This window comes from Argopecten irradians, chromosome 1, assembly GCF_041381155.1.
Source record: "Argopecten irradians isolate NY chromosome 1, Ai_NY, whole genome shotgun sequence".
In the NCBI taxonomy this organism is placed as follows: Eukaryota; Metazoa; Mollusca; class Bivalvia; order Pectinida; family Pectinidae; genus Argopecten; species Argopecten irradians.
In genome coordinates this window covers 44,281,693-44,301,355 of record NC_091134.1, presented here as the reverse complement: position 1 = coordinate 44,301,355, position 19,663 = coordinate 44,281,693, and the positions used below count along the sequence as shown (strand labels likewise).

The 19,663-nt window shown below is 36.2% G+C and overlaps 1 protein-coding gene across 2 annotated transcripts; it reads right to left on the bottom strand.

Moving 5' to 3' along the window:
• Window positions 1-5,880: 5,880 nt before the first annotated feature.
• LOC138329384 (uncharacterized) lies at window positions 5,881-19,648 on the bottom strand. Of its 2 annotated transcripts, XM_069276339.1 has the most exons (7): window positions 19,511-19,648; window positions 14,989-15,082; window positions 11,977-12,056; window positions 10,633-10,758; window positions 9,796-9,886; window positions 8,801-8,979; window positions 5,881-8,170 (listed from the first exon to the last, which is right to left on the bottom strand). In XM_069276339.1, the coding sequence occupies exons 1-7, from the start codon at window positions 19,601-19,603 to the stop codon at window positions 7,985-7,987; spliced, it is 849 nt and encodes a 282-aa protein (XP_069132440.1). In that variant the 5' UTR covers window positions 19,604-19,648; the 3' UTR covers window positions 5,881-7,984. The 2 variants fall into 2 exon arrangements, with proteins under 2 accessions (XP_069132440.1, XP_069132449.1); XM_069276348.1 differs by lacking the exon at window positions 10,633-10,758.
• Window positions 19,649-19,663: the final 15 nt, after the last annotated feature.

Genomic DNA, 19,663 nt, shown 5'->3' with positions numbered 1-19,663 from the left:
ATCCTTGATGTGTTTAAAATGCTACAATATATTCCTACAAATTATTTTACTACACTGTACTTGTGCTCAGGCGCATAGCTGAAGGGTGTTGTATAGGCGAGCGCCGCAGGCGCGAGAAGATTTGAAATGGATCCGGGGAAACAGTTGAAAATAAGATTTCAAATGGTGCCATTTGATCGCTTTTGACAGTTTTTGCGTGATCTTCCATCATTTCAAATGGTCATGCTGATACATCTGTAGGGTATATGAAACATTTTTTAGTCTCGTGATATCATAGAAAATGAATTTTGTACGTTATCTTTGATACTAAGTGTTCAATGAATGTGCACTTAGCTATACTGACTTGGAAGATATGAAATTCATCCCTTGTTAGCAAGAAGGTCTGTTCGTAATTTAGAATTAGCAATGTTCAGATCATCCCCCAATGTATAGGTAACATCTTTATTTTTTCACCAAAGAAACTCAGTCTTTCCGAAACGTACGTGAGTGCAAAATACATATCAATATATAGACCGAATCCTCTATCTATTAAAATGAGCTCATTTTTCTTTTCTGTTGTTGTTATTGATACGCTCATCATCACCTATCTCTTAAAAATGAGCTCCTTTTCTTTTTGTTGTAATTCATAAACGACAACAAAAAGATACAGTTCATTTTAAGAGACAGATGTGAGCATCACCACATAAATCCATTTTTTAAGAGACAGATGTGAGCATCACCACATCAAAACTCAAACACTTTGTGTCTCACCACATCAAACAAACTATCTCTAATCTAATCGACTTCCAAACCTGAAATGCCTAGTTTAGAATCAAATTAAAGTTACTCTCAGGCAAACACTATTTATTTCCTGTTGACACGGATACGAGCTTGGCTAATCGTGAATATTATCTGGTAAAACAATATAGCTTTTATTTATTAATTTCCAATACTTTTACAATGTATAAACTATCATTCTCACACGTTACACTCATTCTAAAACGAGTTTTACAAAAAACATACGCATAAAACTCCAAAGTTACTGACCAGTACATTCCAAACATCTCTCGAATATTGGAATTTCTCGACTTTAATACATAAACTGAGGAAATATGATGTGCTTGAACGGGCTTATGTGCTTACCTGGCAGATACGGGCCTGGTGCTTGAATACAAAATATGTAAATATAACGTGCTTAATGTTCATTAATATTGTGTAATGCTTAGTGTGAAATGCCTAATGTTAATTGCTAAATACAGAAATACTTTTCACTTAATACAGAAATGCTTATAGCTAAATGATAATCGTAATATCTCAATCTGTGGATTATAAATGAGTGTTCATTATCGGCTTGATGCAATCTGATTAAAATACAGATCCTTATAACCAATCCGTTCAATAGAGGATCTGACAATATCCCATAAGGGGTCACGTCCAGATGACCTTTATACCACGTGTGTTTCAGAGCATCAATTGAAAACGTCTTTTCGCCCCAGTATACATATACAATTAGCGTTGTTCTGCACTTCGGGCGAGATGACTACATACACGAACATAATTTGGACAGCTTTTTCAAACTATTTCGTCCCCAGTCAAGATTCTGGCAGTGCCAATTTGATTGGCCATTTCAAAAGGTCATCTTGACATGACCCCTAAAGGGATGTTCTCAGATCCTCTTATCCAACGTAGTGATAATAAGGATCTGTATTTAATCTGATTGGGCTTGATGTATCCAAATATCATATAAACCATTGTCTCTACTTCTCACGATATTATGATACGTAATGCAACGAAGACATACATTTTAAGCATACATTATCACATTAAAGTGAACAGTCGGGCAAGGATGGCCAAAGTCGGTAAAAATGGTGTGAATGTATCCAGTATAATTTCTTATGAAATGGAAAAATAAAATCTCTCGTCAAAATCTGTCTGCGTACGAAGAAATTTATTTAAAGTTTGGGAATTCTAAAACGTCCTCCCGGCTCACTATGTCCGTAGTTACATTTCCACGCAGCCTCGCTTTCAATGCTTTCAACTTTTCTTTACTTTAATGGTCAGAATTGGGAAACTAAGCAGAACTTGACCGTCGTATTAGTATGTGAGAACTTTTGGAAGGCCAATGAACGCATTTAGACTGGTTTTCTTTGTCCGACTATTCACTTTAAGAATTTCGCAATTAGCCCTAAGTTTCACAATTCAGACAACGCTGTCGGTTGTGTTAATCATTTCTAGTATACATTACAATTTTAACCTCCAAACACGTCTAAATTGCACTATTGTATATATTTGTAACCAGACTTCATATCCAAATGATAAGGGGCATCGTCGGTGACCCTCATTGACTAAGTGTAGCGTATACATAATGAAGTGCTATTATTATGTGATTATTTTATATTCCAAAAATATTACACAGAACATTACATTACAGAGAAATGAAGAAATCGCTAGGCCTACATATTTTTGCGATATTCCAAATTACAATTAGTCAGCGGGTCATTCAATTTGACGCACAATGCATGTGATATTTTCATGATAAAATTTCCTGCCATATTTTCAATGTCTTATTGAACTTAACAGCACAAGGAAAATTAGCATGCGAATCTCGATGGTCCATAAACGTTTTCTGAAACAAATAATAGAAAGAATAAGCTTCAGTGTACCTCTTCTCATCAACCATTGACATTGATCTAAAATCTCATGACTCTGTTGCTGATCTAGTAAATATAGTTAGAAGAAAACAGAAAATAAATCCATTGTTTCATTGATTCATTAAAATCGTTACAAGGAAATCTCCTTTTGGTGTTGATCTTGATCTTTCGTGATCATTCACAAATAGAGATCGAAAAACGAAAAACTTGTGTCACCAAGAAAGATGAAGTCGGTCAGAAATTGTGACACCAACCTTCTATTTCTGTGAAACATTTCATGTGTTTCAGTGTTGTATCAAGTTATGGTTTCCCTGAAAAGTCCAATTCTTCAGAGATTGTGGTATCAACCTTCTGTTTGATTCAATTGAAAGTCTAGTTAGTCAAATATTTTCCTGTGAATAGTGTTTTTATCAGAGATTATTTTGTGGAACCACACTTCTATTCTATGAAAAGTCTAGACTGTAAAAATATATGGTATTACGTACTAATTTGCAGTTACGTGAAAGTCTCATTCAAGTCAGTAAGATATAGTGGTACCAAACGTCTCTTTCCATGAACAATACATTCCTTCAAAGATTATGGTATTAACTTCTAATTCCGTAGAGTCTTTGTTAATTTGTACCAAACTTCTGTTTCCATACTTTTGCTTGATAACTCACTATTATACCTTAGTCTGGAGTTGACAGTGTTACCAAGGTTTTGTTTCCTTCGATGACATCTATTTTCGAATAGGTATAAAAATAGTATTAGATAGTAAAACGTAGCTCCATAGGGTTAGTATTAACCTTGCTTTCCCTGGCATGTCTAGTCAGTAGTCAGTCAGATATTATGTACCAATCTGCTGTTTCAATAAAATTTCTAGTCAGTTAGATTAGGAGGCTTCTGTTTCGTTAAAAGGTGATACCAATCTGATTAAAATCAGATCCTTTGATCACGCTCTACTGATACTCTACACTCCAGTACAATAATCGAAGATCTGATTTTAATCAGATTGAGTTGAGATATGCTTATGAATGTAACAATTGTAATACATGTGATGTTTTTAATAAATGCACATGTAGATAATATAATTTATTATACCTGCAAATAAACAAGAGATCCCAGAGGGATCTTGGCGCCCACCAAAGAATGATCTATGTCTGGCAATGGAAAGAGGGATCTTTTCCCTGCTTTTCAAACTTTTTCAAACACACTACAAATAAAATTTGAGACAGATTGCTATAGTACTTTCTAAGAAATAGTGGTAACAAACTTCAACAATGAAATCTAAGATGGTGGCCATCTTGTTTACCGATCAGACCGAAAGGCATTATGGATCAGTCCTGAAAGGTACTATGCACAACTAGGGTACAAGGGGAAACTATGCATGGAATTTGAGAAAGATCCCTTCAGTACTTTCTGAGAAATAGCGATAACAAACTTTAACTTATCAAAATCCAAGATGGCCGTCTGTCGGTCATCTTGTTTACCAATTGGTCCCAAAATGCAATATGCGCAACTAGGGAACCTGTATATAAAATTTGAGAAAGATCCCTTTAGCACTTTTTGAGAAATAGTGGTAACACTTTAACTATCAAAATTCAAGATGGCCACCTGTTGGCCATCTTGTTGATCGATCGGTCCCAAAATTCAACATGCACAACTAGGGTCCTAGGGGAACCTACATATGAAATTTGATAAAGATCCCTTCAGTACTTTCTGAGAAATAGCGATAACAAACTTTAACTATCAAAATCCAAGATGGCCGCCTGTTGGCCATCTTGTTGACCAATCGGTCCCAAAATGCAATATGCACAACTAGGGTCCTAGGGGAACCTGTATATGAAATTTGAGAAAGATCCCTTCAGCACTTTTTGAGAAATAGCGGTAACAAACTTTAACTATCAAAATCCAAGATGGCCGCCTGTCGGCCATCTTGTTGACCAATCGGTCCCAAAATGTAATATGCACAACTAGGGTCCTAGGGGAACCTGTATATGAAATTTGAGAAAGATCCCTTTAGCACTTTTTGAGAAATAGCAGTAACAAACTTTAACTATCAAAATCCAAGATGGCCACATGTCGGCCATCTTGTTGATCGATCGGTCCCAAAATTCAACATGCACAACTAGGGTCCTAGGGGAACCTACATATGAAATTTGAGAAAGATCCCTTCAGTACTTTCTGAGAAATAGCGATAACAAACTTTAACTATCTAAATCCAAGATGGCTGCCTGTCGGCCATCTTGTTGACCGATCGGTCCCAAAATGCAATATGCACAACTAAGGTCCTAGGGGAACCTACATATGAAATTTGAGAAATATCCCTTTGGTACTTTCTGAGAAATAGCGGTAACAAGAATTGTTAACGGACGGACGGACGGACGGAAGGACGGAAAAACGGACGGACGATGGACCACGGACGGAAGGCGATTTGAATAGCCCACCATCTGATGATGGTGGGCTAGAAAATAAACACTTCTGGGATACAATCAAAGATTTAGTAATTTGATTACTTAGCCATGCCTCAGTTTGAGTAAAATAAACAACACAATGAAAAATATATAAGGTTTATTGCTTTCAATCAAAATATAAAATTATGTATAACTAATTACATTTGCAAATTAAATTAGACTTTTAAAATGTTCATCATGCTACAAAATATCATATACCAATACTATCAGTGAACTGAATTACATTCTGAATAGCATTACATGTACAGGTATGCTAATGTGATTGTCATACAGGTATGCTAATGTGACTGTCATACATGTGTGATAATGTAACTGTCATAAAGGTATGATGATGCTACTGTCATACAGGTATGGTGATGTGGCTGTCATACAGGTATGATAATGTGGCTGTCATACAGGTATGATAATGTGACTGTCATACAAGTTTGATGATGTGGTTGTCATACAGGTATGATAATGTGGCTGTCATACAGATATAGTGATGTGGTTGTCATACAGGTATGATGATGTGGCTGTCATACAAGTATGATGATGTGACTGTCATACAGGTATATTGATGTGTATGATAATGTGGGTATCATACAGGTATGATGATGTGGTTGTCATACAGGTATGATGATGTTCATACAGGTATGATGATGTGTTGTCATACAGGTATGATGGTGTGGTTGTCATACAGGTATGATGATGTGGTTGTCATACAGGTATGATGATGTGGTTGTCATACAGGTATGATGGTGTGGTTGTCATACAGGTATGATGGTGTGGTTGTCATACAGGTATGATAATGTGGTTATCATACGGGTATGATGACGTGGTTGTCATACAGGTATGATAATGTGGTTTTCATACAGGTATGATGACGTGGCTGTCATACAGGTATGATAATGTGGTTATCATACAGGTATGATGATGTGGCTGTGATATAGGTATGGTGATGTGGTTGTCATACAGGTATGATGAAGTGGTTGTCATACAGGTATGGTAATGTGACTGTCATACAAGTTTGATGATGTGGTTGTCATACAGGTATGATAATGTGACTGTCATACAAGTGTGATGATGGGGTGTCATACAGGTATGATAATATGACTGTCATACAAGTTTGATGATGTGGTTGTCATACTGGTATGATAATGTGACTGTCATACAAGTTTGATGATGTGGTTGTCATACAGGTATGATAATGTGACTGTCATACAGGTATGATGATGTGGTTGTCATACAGGTATGATGGTGTGGTTGTCATACAGGTATGATGATGTGGTTGTCATACAGGTATGATGATGTGGTTGTCATACAGGTATGATAATGTGGTTATCATACAGGTATGATGATGTGGCTGTGATATAGGTATGGTGATGTGGCTGTCATACAGGTATGATGATGTGGTTGTCATACAGGTATGATGATGTGGCTGTGCAGGGATCAATCTAGCTCTTATTTATTACCGTTTATAGGTAAATTTCCCCTCAAGGAATGAATTCCCCTCTGGCCTAAAATTCCCCTGAAGATTTAAAAATTCCCCATTTAAAGCTAAAAAAATGACTGTTTTTGTAACAAAAATTCCCCTGTGAGTAATTTTCATTATTCTTTTTTTTTTAACTTTTGTTTGCAAATTTCTTCATATTTATTATACAGCTACTGCATTTTTATGATTAACTCAAATTTTTCATTATTGAGCTTAAAATCTTGCTTTACTTAATCTAAAAATAAAATTAGTTGTTTTACAGTACATTTTTGTCAAAATGCATATAATTTTGGACCAAAATAAGAAGATTCAAATTCCCCTATATTTCGCCAAACTTTTCCCCTATTTTGAAAAAGGGTAGTTTCCCCCAAAACCTAGATTGATCCCTGCTGTGCTACAGGTATGGTGATGTGGTTGTCATACAGGTATGATGAAGTGGCTGTCATACAGGTTTGATGACATGACTGTCATACAGGTATGATAATGTGGCTGTCATACAGGTATGATAATGTGGCTGTCATACAGGTATGGTGATGTGTTTGTCATACATGTATGGTGATGTGGCTGTCATACAGGTATGATGATGTGACTGTCATACAGGTATGGTGATATTGCTGTGAAACACGTATGATAATGTGGGTATCATACAGGTATGATGACGTGGCTGTCATACAGGTATGATGATGTGGCTGTCATACAGGTATGATGATGTGGCTGTCATACAGGTATGATGATGTGGCTGTCATACAGGTATGATGATGTGGCTGTCATACAGGTATGATAATGTGGTTATCATACAGGTATGGTGTTGTGGCTGTCATACAGGTATGATAATGTGGTTATCATACAGGTATGGTGTTGTGGCTGTCATTCAGGTATGATGATGTAGGTGTCATACAGGTATGATGATGTAGTTATCACATAGTCATACAGGTATGATTTTGTGACTATCATGTAAGTATGACACTATGGCTGCCATACAGGTACCATATGATAAAGTGGCTGCAATGCATTATAATTCTGTGGCTACCATAGGAGGCTAGTGGTAGGATATTAGACATCTAAGAGGTAGTAGGCTACCAGAAGTGTAAAATACAAATAACCTTAACCACTTAGCCATTAACAATCTACAAGTGGAGGGCTGGTGGGAAAATATTTTAACCACTAGGTAATTACAACTGAGAGGTAGGATATCAGACATCTTAACTATTAGGTCATTACAATCCTGATGTAGAAGGCTAGTGGTAAATGAACACATCCTTGACGTGGTGGCATAGTGGTTAATAATTTGTCTCATAAACACTAATAACATAACAACCAATACCATCTCTCATGAGAAGATAATTTTGTGTAATTAAAAGATTCATTATAATACTGAAATGTCCTTCAATCAAAAGACCGAACAGGTAAACAATTCAACAGCAAAAGTGTCAAAGTTTAACAGAGTGATACAATTCTGTTTGGAATGGAATTCTAATGATGTCTTGATTTCTTGTCTCATCATGGCTGTCTAAAACTTGATACATCCTTCTTCTCACAGCCTCTTTTTCATCATCTGGTAATGAGGCTATGATACTGATAGTACAGAAGTGACCCACAACAAACTCTCTGTCTCCCTGAAATGAAATGATAAAAGAATAAGACTTTAGTTCATTTGACAAAAGTGACCTTGAATATGAGAAGATAAAGTATTCATTTGCACAAATCATAGACCCTTTACTGTAACAAGTTATTTGGCATACCTCAGAGTTGAATGCCTTGTTACTGTAATGAAGAAGCTGTTTGAAGAGTTTAGTTACAGTCACATTGAGTGAAGATTAATTTATTTGAATACATTTGATAGTCCTTCATTTCAGGAGACTGTATAATTTTTAGATGATAAAAGCAGGGCTGTGGCAAATGTTTGAAATGCACTCGTCCATCGGACAAGTCCTCCTCTTAAATCTACTTGTCAGAATGACAATTTCACTTGCCCTTAATATTTTCCAGATACAATGTAGTTAAGCATATGTGACTGTGTATATTATGCGTTGTTTTAGCTGTATTCATTTGATAGTCACATATATATTGAGCAATAAGGTCTAGGTGATAATCAGCATCAGAATTTTTTACTCGTCCAATGGACAAGTGTGCTGTCAACATTCTTTAGTCCGACGGCCAAATCCACTCTTCTGGGCGAGCAGACAAGGTCAGCCTTGTTACAGATGATAAAAAGCCAGATTTCAAAGACAAAGATGACATATTACCTTAAATTCTATTCCATCCTGAAAGATGTGTTCTTTACATTGAAATCCTGAAAATTTCTCTATTACAGTTTTCCATGTTCTGTTGACAGCTCGAGGGGTATCACCATAGTAACCTGTCAAAATAGTCTCAATATCCTTGACCCATGGTACAGACCAGTCCTTGTTGTTCCAAACCATTACTGTCAAAATGGAAACTATAGTGGTTAGCTAGACAAGGCAACAAAAGTTGTGAGAGATATGATAACAAAATTGGAAAAGATAGCAACCACTATGTTGGCCATAGAAACCAATGTGTTAGATATGGAAACCAATATGGCACCATGACAACCAATGTAGCACCATGACAACCAACGTGGCACCATCTCAACCAATGTGGCACCATGACAACCAATGTGGCACCATCTCAACCAATGTGGCACCATCACAACCAATGTGGCACCATCACAACCAATATGGCACCATGACAACCAATGTGTCACCATGACAACCAATGTGGCACCATGACAACCAATAAGGTATACAGCATAATCAATGTAGTAAACATAATAACCGATTCAGCAGACACAACAAGCAAAATTTTCATCCAGATACAGCAATATAAGTAACACCATGATAAACTCTTGGTATAGCTTTTATTTGTTTGTTTGTTTGTGTTTTACTGCCCATCGACAACCAAAGTCATTTAGGGCCAAACTATAAGTCATAATAAAGATAGAAAATAAATAATAATTACATCTAAAAGATCAGGATAAGACATAGGCAAGTAAGAACTAAAGAACGGACTGTAAATTTTTGATTTTATAAAAAGGTTATATATGATAAAATAGTTTTGGCTAAAACACACGAGAAAACTCATGCACGATGTTAATGAAATGATAAAATGTTGTGTTGATATATATATTGTTACACATAAGGATATCATATTCATTAAAATTTCGTTTAACAATAACAGGATTAACCTTGTAGAACTTAGAGCTAGCGTTAACGTAACTTACCAAACTTTCCCCCTGGCACCAGTACACGATGGATCTCTGTCAGACTCTCATCACTCGCAAACCAATGGAAACATTGAGCAGCCACTACTGTCTGCAACACAGTGACATTTGGACTTACATAGCTGTCAATAAAAGGGAGATAACTAGCAAATAGAATAGCTGTTGCTGATTAAATGTATTATTTGCCAAAGCTGTCTCTATAGGGAGATATGTACACATACCAGAGCTGACACTGAAGGGGAGATAACTAGTACTGCTTGGTGCTGTTTCAGGTAAGGGATATAATTGGCACATGACAGACAGAGCTTACAGGTGTGGAGGTACAACAGAGATTTCAGTTCAGGTAAGAAGATACAACTGGTATTTACTCCAACATTTTTCAGGTAAAGGGAGATAACTGGTTTTTACACCAACAATGATTCGGAGAATACTTACAACAACAGAGTTTTCAGGTAAGGGGAAGTGGGGTGCTGGTGAAGGAGTGTTCACACATTTTTGTTTGCTTAATTATCCAGTCAGTGCACCACCGTCTGGTTAAAGTAGGTAAGGCTAGGATCAGCAATTTAAGCGACGCATTAAACAAGTCATTTGTACAAAATATGTGTAAGAAATGTGTGACAAAGACGCGTTAGACATGTTGATGCATTAAACAGGTGAAATATATAGAAAATATCGAGGGAGCTAGGACTGTGGATGTGATGGATTAGACAGGGTGACTTAATATATAGGGTGACGTTTAGACAGGTTTGACTGTAATTGGTACCACCAATGACAGAGTTTTCAGTCAAGAGATTGTAACATGTAGTTTTCAGGTATGGTGAGACTGTTGGTACTTACTCCAACAGAGTTTTCAGGTAACGGGATGTCACTTGCAGTACATGACTTTGTGCTGACAGAAGGACAGAGTCCTTTTAGTGTGTCCAGGAAGCCATCCATAGGTTCTGTGGCTAGGTACTTTACATCCTTTGTAAAGAAAACAGTTTAACTGTAACAAATATCTTCTTCTCTTCTAATCAATTTTAAAACAAGAGATCCAAGAGGGATCTTAGTGCCCACCAAAGAATGATCTATGTCTGACAATGGAAAGAGGGATCTTTTCCCTGCTTTTCAAACTTTTTTCAAACATACTACATATGTTTATACTTCATTGTTTTCTGAGAAACAGCAGTGAAATCCAAGATGGTAGCTGGTTGCCTATCTTGTTGACTGATCAGTCCCAAAGGTACTATGCACAACTAGGGCCCAAGGGGAACCTACACATGGAATTTGAGAGATGTCCCTTCAGTAATTTCTGACAAATAGCAATAAATATCTAAATCCATGATGGCAGCCGGTTGGCCATCTTGTTACCAAATTCAAAATGCAAAACTAGGGCCCTATGGAAACCTTCATGTTAAATTTGAGAATGATCCCTTCAGTGCTTTCTGAGAAATAGTGGTAACAAACTTAAATTATCTAAATCCAAGATGGCCGCTGGCCGGCCATCTTGTTGACCGATCAGTCCCAAAATGCATTATGCACAACTTGGGGGAAAGGGGAACCTACATATGAAATTTGAGAAAGATCCCTTCAGTACTTTCTGAGAAATAGAGGTATCAAACTTTAACTATCAAAATCCAAGATAGCTGCCTGGCGGCCATCTTGTTCATAGATCGGTCCCAAAATGCCATCTTGTTCATAGATCGGTCCCAAAATGAAATATGCACAACTAGGGTCCTAGGGGAACCTACATATGAAATTTGAGAAAGATCCCTTCAATACTTTCTGAGAAATAGCGGTAACATGAATTGTTAATGGATGGATGAGGGATCAGGGACGAAAGGCGATTTGAATAGTCCACCATCTGATGACTGATGAAGTTTAAAAATATTTCTATTATTTTTCAATGCTACATCTTATCAATCAGATATAAAGATAAACATGTTCATTTCATATAGAAATAGGCATTTTTCCAGTTATAGAAGACCAAATACCAGAAGCTATGGTTTTATTAAGAATTATCAGATGAATCTGAAGAATTCTGATTTGTTTTACTAGATAATCTTCCCTTCAACCCTGACATTATTCAAAACTTTGGCAATAAACTACAAACTTTGTTTAAATATGGAGAGCCATCGAATAGAAATATATTAACACCTTAATGTCTGCGTAATGTCTGAGACTGGTTGTTTATATACTTACCTGTGGTAAGTTGTTGATGATTTTTTGTGTAAACTTCCCTGTTCCAGCTCCAAGTTCCACAACATCATAAGATATATTACCTACAACACAAATAAAACCATGCACTACAACTAGGTGAGTAACAGATTCAACAGTATACCTCAAAATTGATTGACAGCAATGACAATTTCTTAACTTGGATATTCATCATAAATTAATACAAATCAAAGTACTGAAAGTACTGAGACTTAAGCCTAAAAAAAGTTACAAATCAAGAATTATGATTTGCATTGATAACATAAATGATAAATCTCAATGCACAACAGCATGGCCATCAATTGTTGTCAAATTGCAATGGTAAAAAACATTTCTATACACATTTTTAGAGATAATTTTCTATTTCCTTCTACTCAAAACAAAGAACATGTATCATGCGATACAATAATCGAAAGACATTGCAATTCCTTAGATAAATGAATTTGATATTGGTGAACATCATATCATACACATCATGTAAATTCCCAGTTGGACAACTATAAATTCCAGCTTAAAGTGTTTTATTATAAATGCAAGCACTCTATCATAAGATGATGATTTATTTCATTATTGATAAACAAATAGCAAATCACAATTAGGGTCGACCATGAGTCAATGATTTATAAATATTTCCTTCTCTCATTCTTTTGAAAAAATGGCAACAAAATGTTATTTGTCATTCAAAGATTTGTTATTATGTGTACGTTGTATTTATCATATCCTTTAAATCCCTTTATGGCAATCTTCAATTTACTCTGACAACATCAATTGGATAATATCCTATATATAACTTCTTCGTGCATATGCATATTATTTCTTTCATTCCTGCATATTTAATCGATATTGATTGAAAGGCTTTTTTGTATCATTAGCAATGTCCATGAAGCTAACGTGCATCATGAAATTTTCCTCCCTACAGTTGATATTCATATTGGCTATGAATGCCAAGTTGCCAACTGAAAACCATTAATGCTTAATATCTACAACCTGAACTCACTCAAGGTTATCTGTATTTTACACAATATCATAAGCCACCTATATTTCAAATTATTTTGTAAATGTTGAAAATATCAAAATATATTTTAATTTTCATGTAAACTTTTGAAGCCATCATTAGGTAATCAAAGCTTTTTTTAGGTATTTTATTTCAACATAAGTATGGTAATTTAACACTGTTTGTGTCCGTTTTTATCACAATGATGGATTCAGTCTGATTTATGAAAAATAGATTTTGGTATTAATCTAAGAAGCATGCATTATGGGGAATAAACACAAAGAGTAAATTCTGCAATCATATTTTGAATAATAATAAGGTATCAAACATGAAACAGTGTCTCATTAAATTCAGTGTATTCAGTGATTTCATTCTGATGTACTAAAAATACAGTTTCTGTGGGTTTTTTTTTCGTATATGATTTTCATATGTATTTGAGGAAAAGGCAAAAAAGATGATTTCAAGGCCATTACATTTATTATAGAAATGATCATGCCGTACATGTATATATGGATTTCATGAGTATAGTGAAACCCCCAAAGTTGCATTTTTGTTAGGCTAGCGAGGTGCAAAAAACATATTTCGTTATGAAAATTAGTTTATATAAATGTGATTGTTTTGTATGTTTATTGGAACCAAGAGATGAAAAATTATACCCAAAAATATATAGCATTTATTCATATCAATTTATAGGACAGGATTTGTTGTATTATAATGGCAAGAACAATGTATCCATATAGCTCAGATATAGTATAGGTCAACTGCATTAAAATTAGCATGTCGTAGGTCAACCTCACTTAAATTACAGAGTTGAAAGGTTACTGGATGTAATCCCTTAGACTCAAACCATACAAAGTACAGCTTAATTAAATCAAACAGAAGAAATGAAATTGTAGACCATAATTTGACTTCATGGTCTGACTGTATGTACTTGTTTCACTTAACCATAGATGTAAATGTAATATTTTTTGCAATACTGCCACAAATGATAATATAATTCAAAATGATTTTTAGTTTTAATTTATGTTGATTATATGACATTAAGATACACCATTCTGTTTTTACAATTATAATTATCATTAGTGAAAAAAAAATTATAATTTTCTATTGATAAATATATGACTAATTCATTATAAAAAACATTAAGCTGTTAGGCAGATTTCTATTTCCCAGAAAACAGATACTGTATGTTATATGAAAATTAAGCTCAATTAAAAGCTTTGTGTATCTAACAGCAGTCAAATGTCTTGTGATCGACTTTGATATCAATTATTTCAACAATATTCAACTGATCACAGAAAAAACATATATATGTTTATTTGACATTCTTCTTTATCAAAATTCTTATAAATGAAAGAAAAGATTTTGAAATAAAGAAAGCAAAAGTCTTATATTCATTAAAAAAAGTTTTTTTGTATTAACTCTTATGTTGCTCACTTATGTATGCAAGTAAAACCATGCACACATAATGGCAGCCTTATATTAGCTTTTACCGCAGGTCTGTTTTCAAAAACATTATTTAATGTACACGGAAACAAACTTTGATTAATTTACTTTTTTTAAATTATAACTTTTAGGTCTATAAGACTTAGATATCAAGATCAGTAACAGAGATAGATGGGGGAGTCACCAGTGTGTATAGATTGTGTGGACAGCAGTCAGCTGGAAGGAGGTGTCATTATACACATGTAGGCACAGGGGGAATAGGGAGGAGGGAGGGGAGAGATTTAGGTCAACAGTGTTGGGGTGAGATGTAGTACACAGTATAGGTCAACGACATTTAAATTAGCGTGTTATAGGTCAACGGTATTTAAATTACTGAGTTGAAAGGTTACTGGAAGTAGTGCCTTAGACTCAATCCGTACAAAGTACAGCTTAAGTCAAAAATGTTGACAATAGTTTTGCCACCGAAAGCCTGTCATTGTCAGAAAAAAGCTTAAGATACATTTCTTCATGTAACCCTAGGCTATAAGATTAAATTTAATTCAATGTTAATACTGTACCTGACTTTGAGCGTGATCCATCTTTTATAATGTCTGCTATGTAACTCACTGCCTTCTCTGTGTATGAAGGACGACCTTGGTCATAGTTTTTCCCCTAGTAACATAAGTAACATAATAAATACAGGCATATATGTATGTTCTTGTCCAACCAGTAATATATAGCCTAATCCAATTTGTGCCAGAAATTTCAATTACAGTAGAATCTGTTCTGACAGAACTACTTAGGAGCATCTGTCCATCACAGACAACTATGCATAGGAAGCACCTTTGCATAAAATTCACCTCTACAAATGGAGCACCTGTCCATGACAGACACCTCTACACAGAGAGCACTTGTCCATAACAGACACCTCTGCATAGGAAGCACCTTCCATAACAGATACCTCTATAAATGATGCACCTGTCCATAACAGAAACCTCTGCATAGGGAGCACCTGTCCATAACAAAAACCTCTACACAGGGAGCACCTGTCCATAACAGACACCTCTACATAGGGAGCACCTGTCCATAACAGACACTTTTACATAAGGAGTACCTCCCATTATAACTGACACTTTTACACAGGGAGCAACAGTCCATAACAGATACCTCTACATAGGGAGCACCTGTCCATAACAGACATCTCTGCATAGGGAGCACCTGTCCATTACAATCACCTTTGCATAGGGAGCCCCAGTCCATAACAAACACTTTTACATAGGGAGTACCTCCCATTATAACAGATACCTCTATATAGGGAGCACCTGTTCATAACAGACACCTTTTCATAAGGAGTACCTCCAAATATAACTGACACTTTTACACAGGGAGCAACAGTCCATAACAGATACCTCTACATAGGGAGCACCTGTCCATAACAGACATCTCTGCATAGGGAGCACCTGTCCATTACAATCACCTTTGCATAGGGAGCACCTGTCCATAACAAACACTTTTACATAGGGAGTACCTCCCATTATAACAGATACCTCTATATAGGGAGCACCTGTTCATAACAGACACCTTTTCATAAGGAGTACCTCCAAATATAACAGACACCTTTGCATAGGGACACCTGTCCATGACAGATACCTCTACATAGGGAGCACCTGTCCATAACAGACACCTCTATATAGGGAGCACCTGTCCATAACAGATACCTCTATATAGGGACCACCTGTCCATAACAGACACCTTTTCATAAGGAGCACCTTCCATAACAGATACCTCTGTATAGGGAGCACCTGTCCATAACAGACACCTCTATATAGGATGCACCTGTCCATAACAGACACCTCTGCATAGGGAGGACATTAAGGATAACAGACACCTCTATATAGGGAGCACCTGTCCATAACAGATACCTCTATATAGGGAGCACCTGTCCATAACAGACACCTCTATATAGGGAGCACCTGTCCATAACAGATACCTCTGTATAGGGAGCACCTGTCCATAACAGACACCTCTATATAGGATGCACCTGTCCATAACAGACACCTCTGCATAGGGAGGACATTAAGGATGGGTATCGCAAAAAAAATTTGTATCGCGATATATCACAATACATCATAAGTGTTTATGATACGTATCATGATATTTTGGTATTATTTTTGTACAATAAAAATTGCATGTTTTTTTTTCTGTCAATCACCTAAAAAGAGTATGAAACAAATGTTTTGTGAATTTATCACTTATATTCTGTTTTTTTAGGGGGAAATGCTTGATTGATTGACTGTTGTTGTGTTGTTATCCTGCCACTACATTTAACGATTGCCCTACACAATCGACATTCAGCAATGTTTTCCTCGCTATTTCTTTCCTCTTTACGTGCTATAAGGCCAAAATGCTGCCATACAGCCGCTTTTGCTTTGGGAATTTTTAAGAGGTTATCATCCGTGCCTATGAAGGCCGCCATTTTGAAACGTTACTAAGCACAAGATCGATCGTAATCTACGTATAATAACATCCCAAAAATCCATCTTAACCTATACATTTGGTCTAAATGTTGTTAAAACATATATTTTAGTTTTAATTTTTATACAAATGGTCATTTTAAAAATATTTCCCATTAAATGAAAATTACATGGAAATATACGGATATTTCAGAATCATTCCGAGTGAACCGATATGACTAAATCGTACCGCGATACATATCATTTTCAAACTGAACCTGGATATATCCGTATACCGATAATACCGCCCACCACTAGAGGACATGTTCATAACAAATACCTCTGCATAGGAAGCACCTGTCCATAAAAGTCACATCTACATAAGGAGCACCTGTCCATAACAGACACCTCTACATAGGGAGCACCTGTCCATAACAGACACCTCTACATAAGGAGCACCTGTCCATAACAGACACCTCTACATAAGGAGCACCTGTCCATAACAGAAACCTCTACATAAGGAGCACCTGTCCACAGCAGACACCTCTATATAGGGAGCACCTGTCCATAACATACACCTCTATATAGGGAGCACCTGTCCATAACATATACATATCTGCGTAGGAAACACCTTTTGAAACAGAGTCCTCTGTACAAGGAGTGCCTCTCCATAATAGACACGTGCACCTACATGTATGTATATGTAGCACCTGTCAATAACATTCACCTCTGCATAGGGAGCACCTTTCCATAACAGAAACCTCTACATAGGGAACACCTGTCAATAACATTCACCTCTGCATAGAGAGCACCTTTCCATAACAGACACCTCTACATAGGGAGCACCTCCCATAAAGGTAACTCTACATAGGGAGCACCTGTCCATAACAGACACTTTTACATAGGGAGTACCTCCCATTATAACAGATACCTCTATATAGGGAGCACCTGTCCATAACAGATACCTCTACCTAGGGAGCACTTGTCCATAACAGACACCTCTACACAGGGAGCACCTGCCAATAGCAGATACCTCTACATTGGGAGCACCTGTCCATAACAGTCAGATCTGCATAGTGAACACCTGTCCATAACAGACACATCTGCATAGGAAGCACCTGTCCATAACAGACAATTTTACATAGGGAGTACCTACCATTATAACAGGCACTTCTACATGGGGAGCACCTGTCCATAACAGACACCCCTAGTCTACATAAGGAGTTTTTTTAACCATGACCATTCATTAATCCCGATCCTGCATGGTGTTTCCTGCATGCCAGCGCATTACCATACACCCGCATTTTTGCCTAATATAAAAATCCTAATTATTAGGACACAGTAAACGGGGAAGATTCAGAGTGGACAAAAGTCACTTCTGGAATACCACAAGGTTCAGTACTCGGACCACTTCTCTTTGTCATCTTCATTAATGAGCTCCCTAATCTAGTAAACTCTGAGATATATCTTTTTGCAGACGACACAAAAATGTTCAAAGTAATTTCCAACGAAGAAGATAGGAAAATCCTGCAAAACGATTTGGATACCATGAGCAAATGGAGTGAAGATTGGTTATTAAAAATGCATCCGGACAAATGTAAACATAGGCATATTGGAAAGTCTATAAATACAAACCACCATTACAACTTAATGAATAAACAACTGCTGACTACAACAAGTGAGAAAGATATTGGAGTAACTATAGCATCAGATTTAAGTTTTGAAAACCATATCAGCAACAAAGTAAAAAAAAGCCAATTCAATGTTTGGTATGTTACGTAGAACATTTCATTTTATGGACACAAAGTTATTTATACCATTATACAAATCACTTGTCAGGTCCCAGCTAGATTACGCAAGTTCAATCTGGTATCCATACAAAAACAAGGAAATCGACCTGATAGAAAGTGTTCAATGACGGGCCATCAGATGCCTGCCCGGACTACAGAAATTGCCATACGAGGAAAGGCTGAAAAAACTGAAATTGCCCAGTCTATCATACCGGCGTATGCGTGGGGACATGATTGAGGTGTTCAAAATGATTTCTGGATTATATGATAAAGACTGCTGTAACTGTATAAGGTTATGGTCAGATGTGGCCCCCAAACATAGTGCTAGAGGAAATTCAAAAAAACTCTGCCCCCTACAATCAACATCAACATTGAGGAAAAACTATTTTACTGTGCGAACTGTCAGAATTTGGAACTCTCTTCCAGAATCTGTTATATCATCACCTAATATAAACTGTTTTAAAAATAATTTAGACAAATTCTGGGAAAACCAAGACCTACTCTATAATTATAGAGCAGAGTTGTCATTATGAACTGTGTTAACAATAATATATAAACATGAACACCTTGAAATTATCAACATGGAAATCGAACATTTCTTAAAAACTCAACTAACGAAACTTTATAGATTATTACCTGCAATGCTACATGTACATTATATACTGTATCATGTATGTATTTATTGTATGATTATGAGTCCAGTGTAGAGGACCTCAATCCTGTACTGGAAAATAAACTTAACTTAACTTAACTTAATAATAATACAGTCAAGTTTAGCGGACTACAGTACCAAGTCTCCGTTGCAGGTTCTATGTCCTTTGGCATAGCTGAAATGAAAGGTATAATATGTAACTTACGTCAACAAATCCCGTTTTGGTTTTGCCGTGGACATTTGTTGATGTCATCCTCTTAATCAGTCTAATAACAGTAAAACTTTTAAGCAAGTTCATCACACGAGGCTGATCACAAGTATCTGCAATCCGCCATTTTGTAAAAGTCACATGATCATA